Source organism: Gouania willdenowi, chromosome 15 (genome assembly GCF_900634775.1).
Source record: "Gouania willdenowi chromosome 15, fGouWil2.1, whole genome shotgun sequence".
NCBI lineage: Eukaryota > Metazoa > Chordata > Actinopteri > Blenniiformes > Gobiesocidae > Gouania > Gouania willdenowi.
The window spans coordinates 13,632,360-13,646,534 of record NC_041058.1 but is presented as its reverse complement, the minus strand read 5'-3'; the positions used below and the strand labels follow the sequence as shown (position 1 = coordinate 13,646,534).

The 14,175-nt window shown below is 37.6% G+C and overlaps 2 protein-coding genes across 3 annotated transcripts in view; one reads left to right on the top strand and one right to left on the bottom strand.

Moving 5' to 3' along the window:
• spock2 (SPARC (osteonectin), cwcv and kazal like domains proteoglycan 2) overlaps positions 1–5,687 on the top strand; it is a 45,152-nt gene extending 39,465 nt beyond the window's left edge. For both annotated transcript variants that reach the window (XM_028469554.1, XM_028469553.1), the window contains 3 exons: positions 724–786; positions 1,525–1,656; positions 4,725–5,687. In XM_028469554.1, coding sequence (XP_028325355.1) covers positions 724–786; positions 1,525–1,656; positions 4,725–4,861 — 332 coding nt within the window. In that variant the 3' untranslated portion in view covers positions 4,862–5,687. The remainder of the gene's footprint in view (positions 1–723; positions 787–1,524; positions 1,657–4,724) is intronic.
• Positions 5,688–9,440: 3,753 nt separating this feature from the next.
• Positions 9,441–12,502, bottom strand: tysnd1 (trypsin like peroxisomal matrix peptidase 1). The gene is made up of 4 exons (XM_028468733.1): positions 11,165–12,502; positions 10,254–10,384; positions 9,989–10,174; positions 9,441–9,853 (listed from the first exon to the last, which is right to left on the bottom strand). Exons 1-4 carry the CDS (start codon positions 12,187–12,189, stop codon positions 9,651–9,653), a joined length of 1,545 nt encoding a protein of 514 aa, XP_028324534.1. The 5' UTR covers positions 12,190–12,502; the 3' UTR covers positions 9,441–9,650.
• Between the last annotated feature and the right edge of the window lie 1,673 nt (positions 12,503–14,175).

Below are 14,175 nucleotides of genomic sequence, written 5' to 3'. Positions count from 1 at the left end.
TGCCTTTTCTGCGCATTTTTTCCACTTTCAAGACATTTTCGGCACTTTTCCCACCTAATGTCAAATATGTTGACCCATTATTGTCTCTTTTAAACTCTTGTCACCCTTTTTCAAGCTTATTTTTACCTGTTTAACCACATTCATGATTTGTCGTGCCCAATATTTGCCAGTTTAAACTAATTGCTCCAATATTGACAATATATGAACCCTTTCTACCACTTTTTCTGTCCATTTTTGGCCACTATTTTGAAACTTTTAACCAATTTCTGTGGTTTTTAAAATTGGATTTGACCACCTTTTCTGTCATTTTTTTGTCACTTTTGACCCATTTCTGATTAAAACAAGGATTTACATTTTTAAGATGACTATATACTGTGTTGCAAATAATAATAAACTTCATGGATAACAGTGGATATTATTCAGATAAATAAATAAATGTGGTTATCACAGATTCATAGAACAATGGACCATCATTTTGCTGACATTATGGATGGGCCCCAAAAAGCTCTCCCCTTTATCCCCCCTTATAGATGGACCTGTCTCCACATGACTGTTCTTGAATGTTCATGTCTGTGTTCAACCACCTTCAGCTACAGTGGGGGTCCCCGGTCTCTAGAACCTTTATTTTGGGGGTCATGAGATGAAACGGTTGAGAACCACTGGGTTACAGTATGTTTTCTCTGTTCTCTCACCAACCTTGGCTTTGTTTTCTCTTCTTTTAAGAACCTCCCTGTCTGGCAGAACTTGAGAGGATTCAAGTCCTCGATGGCGGCAAAAGAAAGTTCGGTAGGTGTTAGTGTTTTTCTAAGAGGATTTTAGCGCAATTGGATGTGTTTTTCTTGGTCGAGGGTTTCATCGAGCAGATGACAAGCAGGAGGTGGGGATTAGTCCCTGATCGGTCTCGTGGATTATAACTTGATGCTGACAGACGGCAGAGGGAAGCATCAAGTCATCCGTCTGAGTTACATGTGTGTGTGAAAATGTGTGCGTCAAATCTGTGCTCTGCTGATTTTGGCTGACTGAGAGCTGAGTCAGGATTCTCCGAGGACAAAAAGCAGCAAACAGAGGCTTCTTGCCATGACACTCAGATGGTGATTCTGCAGGAACCGGTGGGATAGTTTGTACTGCTACACTTCAGTTTGTTGAAAGAATAAATTCACACTAAATATTCAATGAATATCCTTTACATTTTCTTGGAGGATGACCACAAATGTAGGTTTTACCAATTCAAATAACCTCAATATTTTCCTTTTTTTTTACAACATGGTTATTATTGAGCCAGCTTTGTGTGCGCTGACTTTGTGCCTGCTCTTCTATACCGTACCTCGACAAAACACATTTCGTATTCATAGAAAATGGAGTTAGCTGCATGCATTACACTGGGTGCCATGGTGATGAAAATGCATGAAGAACATGTGGAATATATTGAGTGTGAATTGGCTTTTCTATGCCTGACTCTGTCATTAATTTACTTACCGTGTGTTTGTACGCGTGTGCGTGTGTGCACGCGTGCGCGTATGCCAGGTCGATTCATTCCCAGCTGTGACGAAGACGGATACTTTAGGAAGCAGCAATGTGACAAGGGAGAGTGTTGGTGTGTGGACCAGAACGGAGGAGAAGTGGCTGGATCCAGGATCCGTGGGAAGCCTGACTGCGGTGAGACGGAGAGAAAAGTATCTGAAATGAGTAAAAAAAAAAAATTAGGTGCACACTTGGAAACACTTTCACCTGGGATGTTAAAGGTGGTATTTTGAAAAATATTCCTATTTTCTAAATCAATTTTAAACAACTTTGTCTGAGGTTAAAGTGCAACTCCTTGTTAAGAATAGCTAAAGCACATGTGTCAAACTCAAGGCCAAATCCGGCCCTTTAGAACACCTAATCCGGCCTGCAGGAGAAAGTACAATAACAGAGATAGATTGGATAGATTATCAACTAATTCACTTGTTGAAATCTCAGTGCCTCCAAACACACAAATTCAATTAAAAAAAAAATCACAATATTTGCAGAGCTCAAGTTTTTACATGTTTATATCACATGATGGCACATTTTTAATCTCAAATTGTTGAAATAACAATTTTTTTCTCAATGTTCCTTCATTTGTTCCACAAAACTTCTCCCAATTCAATAAGAATTGGTTTTCCTGCCTATAATCTGCGGCCCACTTGAGATCAAACTGTATTTGGCCCCTGAACTAAAATAAGTTTGACACCCCTGAGCTAAAGTGTTTTTTTTGTTTTGTTTTTTTTTTTTTCATTTTTACACCATGAATTAAGCTTAAAACAAAAAAAACCAAAGAACAGCAGCAATAAATATACTGTAGTTACCTCAGTAAAAACACAATTAAATCTAATTCTTTAGTTTCAAGTGAGCATTTGGTCTTCATTTCTACAAGTAAAGGCAATAAAACCATAATGGAAGTTATCATGTCCACTAAACGAAAAATAAGAAATTAAACATAATACAGTTATTGAGAAATGTCTTTACTTCAGGGAGCAATGCACAATATTTTGAAACTGTTAATGAGTTAACTGTAGCGTAACTGTTGAGGTGTTACAGATTGAGACAAAGTGCACAGCCAGGTCACAGCTCATCATGTCATTCAGACAGATCTGCTGCACCCGCAGAGTTTGAGCACGGCTGTGAGTCGTTAGCAATCAGCTGGACTGGAGTTTATATAAGGAGGGTTTTCACCCGTGGGCGCACACTGTAGCTGTTCCCACGCAATGTTCCTGAAGCCAAAATACGGCGCTCAGGGGCGCTTCCATCTTGCAAATTTGACATAATTTGGAACCAGTCTGCGCAGTAGGGTCCAGTAGGAGGAGCCCTGGTAACACGTCGCCCCGCCCATTTAGCATACTGCCCTGATAACTTACGCAGCCCAGCTACGCCAAGAACATATGTATCTTTCCCGCTGGAAATTCTACAAACGACTTGTTCAGATCATAGAGGTTAGTACAAAACCATGATATATTTCAACGACTCAAATATCTAAAAACATTGTTTAAAAATGAGGAAAATCACGCATCTCGGCTTTCCTTCATGACCCGCGGCTGTCAGTCATCGTCATATATGACGTAAAATCCTGTTTCAACCTCAAATAACTTATTTAAAACAAACTTCACAGAAAAATGATCACTTGAACACAATGTAGGGTGATAATAACAATCACAGCAGAGTTTAGGTTTTAGAAAAAAATGATGTGACAAGTATTTTAACTTTACAGTTTGACCCGCATCCCATCTGTTATCATTGAGGAGGCGGGGTTTATGTCCTGCACTAAATATAAAAGCTTCACTCCACCATGGAGCTTGTCCCGTCCATTCTTTTTCACGCTCTGTTTAGTTGTTGTGAGGAATGGGAGTCAGAAAGTTCTTATTCAGCAGGAAAAACAAAAATTGGTAAATGCAGACCTACCCCTCTTCACTAAGCACCCTGGCCACACACACACACACACACACACACTGAACAAGGACTTCTTTATGTTGGAGGACATCTGCAACAGAGTTCATGGTCACAGACGAGTGCCACACTCGTGTCCAGAATCGTTTGCATTCCAAAGCTTCACTTTGCAGAGATGAGAAAAGTCTTTCCAAATAAATGTGTGCTGCTGAGTTTCAAACTGTGCCTGATGGGAATGTCTGCCCTGGCTTCTCAACAAAGTCAAACATATGCTATTTAATTTTATTACTAAGTCAGCCAATGAATTGTCGTGGGTTTTAAGGGTTTGGAAACAGTTAAATGTGCAGAGGCTGTTCTTAGTAGCTTGAATTGTATTGCAATGTATATTGACATATCTGCTGCACTGTATATATATATATATATATATATATATATATATATTTATCCTTTATTCTCTATCTATCCTTTAATTATCCCTCATCCTTTATATTTATCATTATTATTATTATTGTTGCTGGGTTGTTCTTTGTTTTTAATTTTTGTTGTTTGTTTTGTGCACCAACTACCAAGACAAATTCCTTGTACTGTCCTTAAAACTGTACATGGCCATTAAAAACATTTCTGATTCTGATTCTGACATAATGACCACCTTGGACACTTAAAAGTGGGTAATACTTTACTTTAAGTTTGATATTTAAGGCTGACATTATTTATCATTAGCATGAATAAGGTGTCATGAAGGCTGCCATTAAGTGTCGTTCGCTAAATTATGACACCTTTGGAGCTATGTTGGCATTTTTTGGGTTGGGTGTGGGATCTAGTGAGGTTAGGTAAGGATCAACATGTTTAAAGGCACGGGCTACAGGGACCCCTTCCCTCTCCTTATAACAGTAGATGTAAAATTAAAAAAATTCTAACCAGGAATTGAAGGAACGAAGTAAAGAACACCTCCAATGAAACAGGTCCAGGACACTATAAAAGAGGAGAGGGTCTGCAGCTTCCTGTGAGAATAAAAACCAGATTATCCCCCCCACCCAGTTTAAAAATTCCATAAATAATAAATAATTAGAAAATGGATATAAAAGATAAAGTGCTCATACGGGGATATGCCGGAGGGGTTTGGGGAAGAGTAGGATTCGGGGGTATCAGGGGTTAGGCATGGGGAAGGGAAGGTTGGGGTTAGGATTAGGGTAACGAACAACACTTAATGATAGCTTTCATGACACCTTATTGATGCTAATGACAGGTGTCATGTCAATGACAGCATAGTAAAGTATCCTCCCCCCCCCCATCTTTTTTTTTTTTTTTTTTTTTTTTTACAGATTATGAAGTGACGTACTCGGGTGATTTTGGCAGTGGCTTTGGATGGGAGGATGAGGAGGAAAAAGAAGCTGAAGAGACTGCAGAGGAGGCTGAAGAGGAAGAGGGAGAGGTGGATGATGGGGGATATATCTGGTAATAGAGCCGCCAAGCAACACTGATATGTCTTTGGTCACTCACTCACACACACACACACACACACACACACACACACACACACACTGGATCTCAGAGAAAGGTGGATGTGTTGACGCGCTCATACTCCAGTTCATGATGAGGACGAGGTTTGCGCAGGTGGAGAGGTTGATTGTAGATGTTGTGGGAGTATTTAATGTTTTTGAATAAGAGAAAAGGGAAATATCACTAGAAAGGAACCATGGCTCTGGAGTTGTGATCTTTGTCCCGAATATATTTGTGAATCTTTGTTATTTTTTGTTTTGTCTTTTGGTCCATCTTTGAGCAATTTTAGCTAATGCTTAATGGAGAATATAAGAAGCTGCAGGTGCTCCTAATTTGCTTACATTTTTTTTTTTTTTTTTTTTTTAAAGGCTGCTTTTTTTAATACAGTACTCAGTCTAAATGGTTCTATTCCCACTCTTTGTTGGTTGATCGTTTTTAGGCAGGAAACAGAAAAGAAGCTAATGTTAAGTACTGCAAAGCAGCCTCACTAAAATGTTCTCATGTCATACGCTTCAGCTGCTCTGTGACAGTCGCACCGTCTCATTCATGACTAAAGAAAAACAGTTTCTAACACGTCATTCTTCAGCTTGTACATAATGTGTCTAACAGAAGGCCGAATGTCACCTATGGGTTCTGTGATCGACGCCTTCCCACATGAGCAGAGTACTCCTTAGTGAACAAGTGTACATCATGTGAAAATGTGGATCAGTTTTTGTGTTTATTAAGAAAATAACTGATAAAATAAACTGACCTGTGTGACCCGACCGGTCACCCTACGGAAAACAGTCCTGTTGTGTTTCTTGATGTAAGGAGCGTTTGATTAAATTGTCATAATCAAAGTGTGAAAATTAATGAGTACGGTAAACAATAAAATGGGCACAAAATGATTCTTAACGTTTTAAAGATGGTTTTACCTTTTTTAGCTGGTCTTAAAATGGTGGATCATATTTACTTCAAGGTTAGAAAAATACCTGATACTTTATTTATCCCAAAGGAAAATTACAATGTATTAAAAAAAATTTTTTTACATTTTTTTAAAATCTAAATTGTACACCAGGAATGGGCAACTGGCGGCTGGCCCCCAAAAACTAATTTTTCAAAATTGGTAATTCTAAAGCAATGTAACACACAAAATAAAATATAAACAGAGGTACACAAAGGAAGAAGGAAAAACACAAGAAATACACAATTACATAAACACAAATGCACAAAATCACTACAAAGACGCACAAAAAACAACAAATAATGACCCCAAAGATGCACAAAATGACAAATACACAAATTGCACAAAATTACAAGAGCACAAGAAACACACACGACTCACAAAACCACAGATAATGATTTTAAAAATGACAATAGATCTCCCCAAATGTACAAAATGACTCCAAAAACACCCAAATGGACTAAAAACTCAGAAAATGACAATAAAACCACACAAAAAAAAACAAACAAACCCTAATTTGTTCTTTATTATAAATACTGACATGAATGTTGATAATGATAATCAGACAAACACATTTTTGTGGGCAAAGTCGCACTAAATATTAAACCACACACAGTGAATATCTCAAAAATATTGAGGAATATCAAAAAATGTACTTTTTGTAAAAAGACAAAGCCAGTATCCAAAGTGTGAAGCTGTTTTTGTTAGAAAAAAAATCTTTAAAAAAAAAAGGATGTTAGAATATTTTCATTGATATTTGAGTTACACTCATAGACACGAATAACAAAAAGCTTTTGAAGTGATAATTATAATTTCACACTGACAACACTTTTACACAGCCTTGGACAGGCATCACTATCATATTCCTTTGAGAACACTTTCTCTATTTATGTCTGAAATCCTCTGGTAATCACACAAAGGAGTCACCTTTTAAAGGCCATCAATGGTGTGCTGAGATACTTTGGTGGAATGCATTGATCTTTAAATGAAAATAAATGATAATTCAACTGAATAAAGATGAGTTTCAAATACCAGGAGAAAAGCACAGATGTGTTTGTACACACCTGGGCACTGACTTTACCTTTTCACTGCAAGTTTGCTCGGGATCCTCTCGTTGCTTTTAAAAAGGTTTTCATTGTTTTGACAAAGTTTTATTGTCTAAAGGGGCAATAATTTAGTATTTCAGGAAACCAAAAGAAATATTTATCACTTCAGTCGTTATTCTTACTTTAATCCCCTTGTAGGATAAAACTGTTGTCCTTTCTGAGTCCTTTAATGCACATATGGGCTTTAAAAGGAGCGTTCAAATGCACCATCTTATTATTAAATACTGTTGAGATCTTAAACATTTTCTCAGATTCGGGTCACAGCTTGTATTTAAAGAGTAATTGTGGGAAGAGTTGTTTATTATTAGCTTCTTTTCCAACATCTGGCTTCCCCCCCCCCCCCCCCATTTGCTATATTATCCAATACATATTCATACTTAAAATCCCTTCCCCACCTTAATTTTAGGTGACAATATACTGTATTTATATCACCATGGAAAAAAACCCACATTTAGCCTACTTTAAATGTGAAGCACTCGTGGATTTGTTCCACTTAAACCATCATCCGTGTGAAATAAGAAAAATAATTATTATTGAATTTCACATGTATTTTTACAATTTTGTCCCAAATAACAACACATATTGTTAGTTTAGTGGTTTTTACAAGAATAAACCTGTATATTTGTTAAGAAAAATGTTGCTCTATATACCTAAGAGAACAAATATATATATATATATATACATATATCAAAGGAAAAACTGATACTGCTGTCAACTGAGATTGCATTTTATGGCAAACTTAATGATAATATCAGTGATATTGCCCATCTCTAATTGTGGTTTCTGAAGCCAGATCAGTTCAACTTATTAACTTATTAAATATTTAACACAGAAAAATCCCATTCAGCAATGTTTAAGTTAAAATTCTGATGCTTTGATTTTAAAAAATGAATAGTGATAATAAACAGACCTTAAGCTTTTTAGGAGATGAATTAGAAAAAAAAAAAAAAATAGTTGCAATTTCCTGAATCCCATTGAGGTGGAATAGTTTAATAATAACTATAGAAAAACTAGCTATCTGGACCATTGGCAGGTGCTTGATGTGTTTCCAATTTACTTGATGTGTTGGACAAATATTGAGTTTTTGTCAGTTATATTGAGTCTTTGCCCCCCCCTCAGGTCACGTTTTCATCCACCACTTCTAAAATCCACCGTGATAAGGTGAATAAAAACTCTTGCGGATTCTTTTGAAGCTCACTTTCAAAGGCGGCGTAGATCCTCCAGAGGTGACCTTTTCTCTCTGATGGGAACTTCTTATAGTTGACTCACGTTTTTTTTTTTTTTTAAGTGTAGCTTATAGCCATAGGAACCCACTGGAAATTAGATCCAGTGGCAGGTGTGCATACCAGCACTTCTAGCATAACAATGCCTATGGAAAAGCCTTCTTTAAGCCTCCTCACGATACCACCAAAGCCTCTCTGCTGGGAACCTTTCTGTGAGCAGGCACTGAAATATAAATTTAGTATATGACAGTGCAGTGCACTAAGAAAACTCACCATAACGTATTAAAGTTGGATAGTAATCAATGTTCTGAGATGTCTCTGTGTTGTCATTTTACGAGAATCTTCTAGGATCAGCTTTTTGTCCAAAGAGGAAAAACCTTGAATGTGTGAGTTTCTGCCTTTCCACAGACGTCTGAATACCTGAAACCGACCCAAAGGGACCAATCACTGTTGAGCAACCCGTCTGCTCATTATGCTGAATGTTCTGCCTGCTCGCTGTAAACAAACCACTTGTTCCTAAACCAGGATGAAGTCTAAGCTTGTCATTTTCTAACAATTTTGGCATGAAAATTAGGAGATTTCTCTGTTAAAAATCTATCCAAAGCTAATATGATTCAAAAACCATGCTAAATATGTGTTAGATATTATCAAATTATTGAATAAATCAACTTTATTTTGTCAGTGCTTGTGTAAATGTATTAAAACGCAGTGTATATTAATTAATGGATGGGCATTTATTTGTTTTTGGCTGTCATCCAAAATATACAATTCAATACAAAGAATAAACATTCATTTAAGCAACCAAAAATGGAATGGGCTGAAGCAGTAAATGCTTATGGGAACCCAAACCCAAACGGCATTATATTAAAAACAATAGAAACAACTCAATAACAGCACCATTCATCAACTTAAGCATTTTAAAGATTTATTTTACATAGACAGTGAACTCATGAAGTTAGTGATCCCCAACATCATTCCAAACATTAACACCATAAACAGAAATGCATCTTTTAACATTTGTTCTAAATTTACTTTGTTCAAACTAAACATTTAAACCCCTCTTAAATTATATTTTCTTTCTGTATGTTAAAAAGTGATTTAATACCCAAAGGAAGGCTTTTATTTCTTACTCAAAACACAATCTCTAACCCTTTTAACCTTAAGTATTATTGTTTTAGATTTTTTAAACAGTTTGTTAGTTGGTGTCCAGAATTCCACTTTATTTATTATATCATCATAAATCCAAGACTCAAAAAGAACACGAGGAATTCTTAAATTATTTATTTCATATAATAACACAGGTATATTTCCAATTAAATTGTAAAAATGTGCTAATTGGATAAAACCAGGTTAAAAATAAGAGCTGGTTACACTTCTAATTCTGTGAAAGTCATTGAATTTAAATTAGCTTTTTTTTTTTTTTTTACCTCTTCATTCAACTGATATTTAATGAATAATTTTCAGTGTTAATTATGGTTAAAGTTTGCTCTGAGCTCCCTGCAACCTCCAAACCCTTCCGACTTCTTTTCCTGGGGTGTCCAGCATCCTGAACACATTTACATCTTTAGTTTGATGAAATTCCTGCAGTTGTTCCTGAAAAACAGTCACTGGGATGCTAAAGTTGAGGTGTGGGTAAGTCACTTTAGCAGCTAAATCTCTGGTGTTGCTGGAAACAATACCTGAAAAACAAAAAAAAAAACAATCTTCATTTTACTCTCCAGATTGATCCCACGAGTTAACCTCCATTGGTGATCACAGTGCGCCCCCTACTGTTCCACAGCAGCAGCACAAGTGGGTAAAAGTGATTTACTCACCCAGAAGCTCTCCTGTGTGATTCCGCACCACAGCGCCCCCACTGGTGCCTCCTTGTACTGCACATGTGGTTTGCAGCATCACTGGCTGATGTTTGAGGCTGATGGTTTTGGAGATGATGCCGCTGGTCAGTGATGGACCACAGCTCCGACCCAAAGCACCGTATCCCACCACAACCACAGGGTCTCCTGAAAGGGATCAATAGCAGCTCAGTTAATCTCCCCAAATGGTTACAAAAGAACATCAATGAATTGTAAATAAAACAACCTGGAGTGAAATTCTGTGACATCCGAGGGACAATGACCTCTGAGTACGGGTGTCTCATCTCCACCAGGGCCAGATCGTATGGAGACGACGGTTGGGTAGAAAACAGAACATCACCAACAATGTGACGAACTCTGTAAACAGAAAAACCCCAAAACAAAGGGGCTTTTACACATACTGAGTGACTCATAATATTGGCCATTACATAAGAAATGAAGCTAAAATGTAATTACATTAAACATTTAGGCCAGTGTTTTTTAACCTTTGGGTCGTGACCCCATGTGTGGTTGCCTAAAATTAAAATACTGATTAAAATATATATTATAAAATGATTGATTATCACTTTTTCAAATCAAAACAACACACAATCTTAAACAACTGTATTCTATACTTTCACTCAAATATAAATCTAGTTTAAAGAAAATGCAGTTTTAAAAAAATAAAAAAAAAAAAGGGAAGAAAAATACATTAAAAAAAAGTGTGAGAATATTTGATCTGGCACTTGTCACTTTGTGCACTTATTCTGGCTACTCTGTATTTCTTACACATAATAAACATGATGAAAAACTAATTGTAGAAAGTAGTGATATCAAAACGCGGTCACACTCCAAAAAAGGTTAAAAACCACTGATTTAGGCAACGCTTAACATGGCTTTCTTTTCTCTCTTTGTGAAGTTTGCATGTTCTCCTTGAGTGTGTATGCGTTTCTTAAATACTGTGCATTTTCTCCAAAAACATGTCCACTGGATTCATGTGTCTGCTTGTGTTTAAAGGATTGGAAATCCCTGATCAATCTGAACCTTCCCAGGATAAAATTGTATTATCTTCAACTAATTTTGTACCATAAAGATAATCAGTTCAGACTTTTGTCTTCCAGCTGAATTTAAATGTGCTTTTAGAACAAATACTGTCACCTGTCCCCATGATGATACGTCAGGGTGACTGTTGACTTCCCATTGACAACATGGCGACAGGTCAGAACCAGGAGAGAGGTGACAGCGACCCCAGAGCCCCAGCAGTATCCACTGTCCACAAAGCACACTGTGGGGTACCCACTAAGGGCTCCTGGCTCATAGGCTGTAGTAGACATACAGATGTCCCCCCCTCCAGACCCAGCCCACAGGTCCCTCAGTGGATCCTGGGTGTTGACACAGTGAATGATGCTCCTGATGATGACATGAAGCGAGCAGACCAGAGTCAGACCAATCCACTCATTGGACTTCCAGCCAAACGGGGAGACAATAATACCAACCAAAGGGACAGTGTGTGCTGCTGTGTCCACAGCAAACAGACCCCCTCCCTCAGTGCCTGGCAAACATCGGGCATCAGTGAGGATGACAGCGTGGTCCTCCCCCCACAGGTTGCTGATGATGCCTCTGCTGAGGGTGCTGATGAACAGGTCCAAGCAGAGGGACCCGAACGGGGATCCACAGGCTACGACAGCACCTCCTTTCACCAGGTCCGAGCTGCTTTTCCAGGATATGCTCTCCAGTCCTGGGGCCGTGACACCCGTCCTGAGCACAGCGAACCAGCTCAGGAGGTGGGCATCTCTGATCAGCTCCTCGTCCTCTTCATCACAGTAGAAACGCCATTGGTCAGAATCCCGGAAGAGACTCTGGAAAGCTCGTTTGAACTCCAGGCAGTTCACCAGCATTAGCAGCCGGGCGGGAGCCTCCTCGGGGAGGGGGTCGTGTGAGCCTCGCCCGGTAGAGAAGCTGACCCGGATCCGGAGCTGGTCGCTGAAGTCATGCGCGGGCAGGAACCGGGTGTCCGAGGCCAGGAGCTCAGTGTCAGCGAGGAAACGTGAGAAGAGGAGGCCGGTGCACAGTATGGTGCCGGTGGGAGGATGGACGATGACTCCGCTACAGCTCAGCGGCTTCTTGGTTGGTTGTAACAACTTCACCACACAGCAGCACCGCTCCAACACTTCAGACTCCATAGCAGCAAAATAACGCTACTTTACGTCCATGATGGCGTCTAAACAACAGCTAAAACTGTCCAAACACACAGGATAAGTCAATTAAAGAAACGAAGTAAATAAAGAAATAAGCTAAAATTTAAACCAACTTGTTTACTCGCTGTACTGTACATTTGCTAACTTCCGGTTTGCTTTCACGTAATTGGTCACCACGAAAGTGTTTATTTTCTCTTGGCCAATGGGATTCAAGAAGGCGGGATCAGAGTTTCCATTAACTCGATGTGTTCATTCTGGGTCTCATAAACTTGGAGACGTTAGTTTAGAAGTAAATAAATTGGTTGGTTTGATGAGTTTGTTGTCTTTTTGTGTGTGAACGAGACATTGAAAACTTGAAACATAATGTTAATCTAATTTTGATTATATTTTGGTGTTTTCTAATCAAAGACATTCAGATAGATCCACTATCAGGGAAAAGTGCAATTCACAAGTTTCCTCGTAAAAATGTATTTTTAATTTGTTTCAACTAAAAAAAGAATAAAAAATACTTTTTAAAAATTCATAAATGTAAAGTTTTTCAGAGAAAAACGAAGTCTGCAATTACAAGAACCAGGACTTAATTTCACTTCAATTAATCAAAAAAATTTAAAGAATATTTTAGTATTATTTTGACACTGTAAACTTGTTTTATGTACTGCTGCCAGGACACACTTGTAAAATAGATTATTAATCTCAATGTGGTTCTTCTGACTAAATAAAAGCTTGTGAAAAAAAAAAAAAATAGATTGGTGACTGATAATGCTTTTACATAGCAAAAAAAAAAACAGGCTTTTGCTCATTTATTTTTATTTGTATTTTGATATGCTTTAATTTCTGCATTCAGGCTCAATCTATATAGATTTATTATTGCATAGCTGTACTCAATGTGAATGTGCCTTTAAGTCTGGATGTGAGATTTCTTACTAAAGATGTATTTAAAAACTATATAATGACTTTCTACCTAAGAATTAGCTACAATGATGATAAGTGTACAACATCACACATCCACATCTCAGATCATGATATGACTGATGATAGGAATGTGATTCAAGCGACGATAAAACCACAATAAAACAAACAACGTATTTTTTTTTTTTAATTATTTTCCAAAATATATATTGCTGGAGTTTTACATCACACTTTGTCATAAGATACGGAACCTCATCTGTTGAAACAATTTATCACAACACATGGGTTTGTAGTAGTATGCACAGAAGTATTGCACTGTAACATGAGTCCACACCCATGTACTCTCATAACAACACTGCATTCTATGAACAGCAATTAATCACAAATTACTGAAGTCGTCTCATGTCAAATACCGAACCATCAGTGTGACCTCGTCTTTTAAAACGTGCATAGGTCTGTAACACCAAAAGCATGAGGAGATACCGTATTTTTCAGACTATAAGGCGCACCGGATTATAAGGCGCACTATCAATGAATGGGTCTGACTGGGTCTATTTTCATACATAAGGTGCACCGGACTATAAGGTGCTCCGGTTTGTTGTTGTTATTATTATTATTATTATTATTATTATTATTATTGTTATTAATAAGAATTATTAAGCAAAACAAAGTAGTCAGATAAGTCAAACTTTATTCACCTCATTAACAATAACTCTTAACATTGTTCAGGTTTAACACATAAAATATAGAACATTACACTCACTTTTTCAGTTCAGTATGTTGAAGCACAGTATTGGTACATATCACTCCGCGAGGCGCCTGACTACGGTAGCCCTAAAGCAACAAAAATCCATCAAGCAGTGCAGCTTCATAGTTTACCAAACTTGTACTAAAACATTTTGACATATTAATTTCATAAATAAGGCACACCTGATTATAAGTCGCACTGTTGATTTTTGAGAAAATTAAAGGATTTTAAGTGCGCCTTATAGTCCGAAAAATACGGTACTTAATGTATGCTATTTTAGTCATAACATTGCATCATATAGAACTTTTTGACAC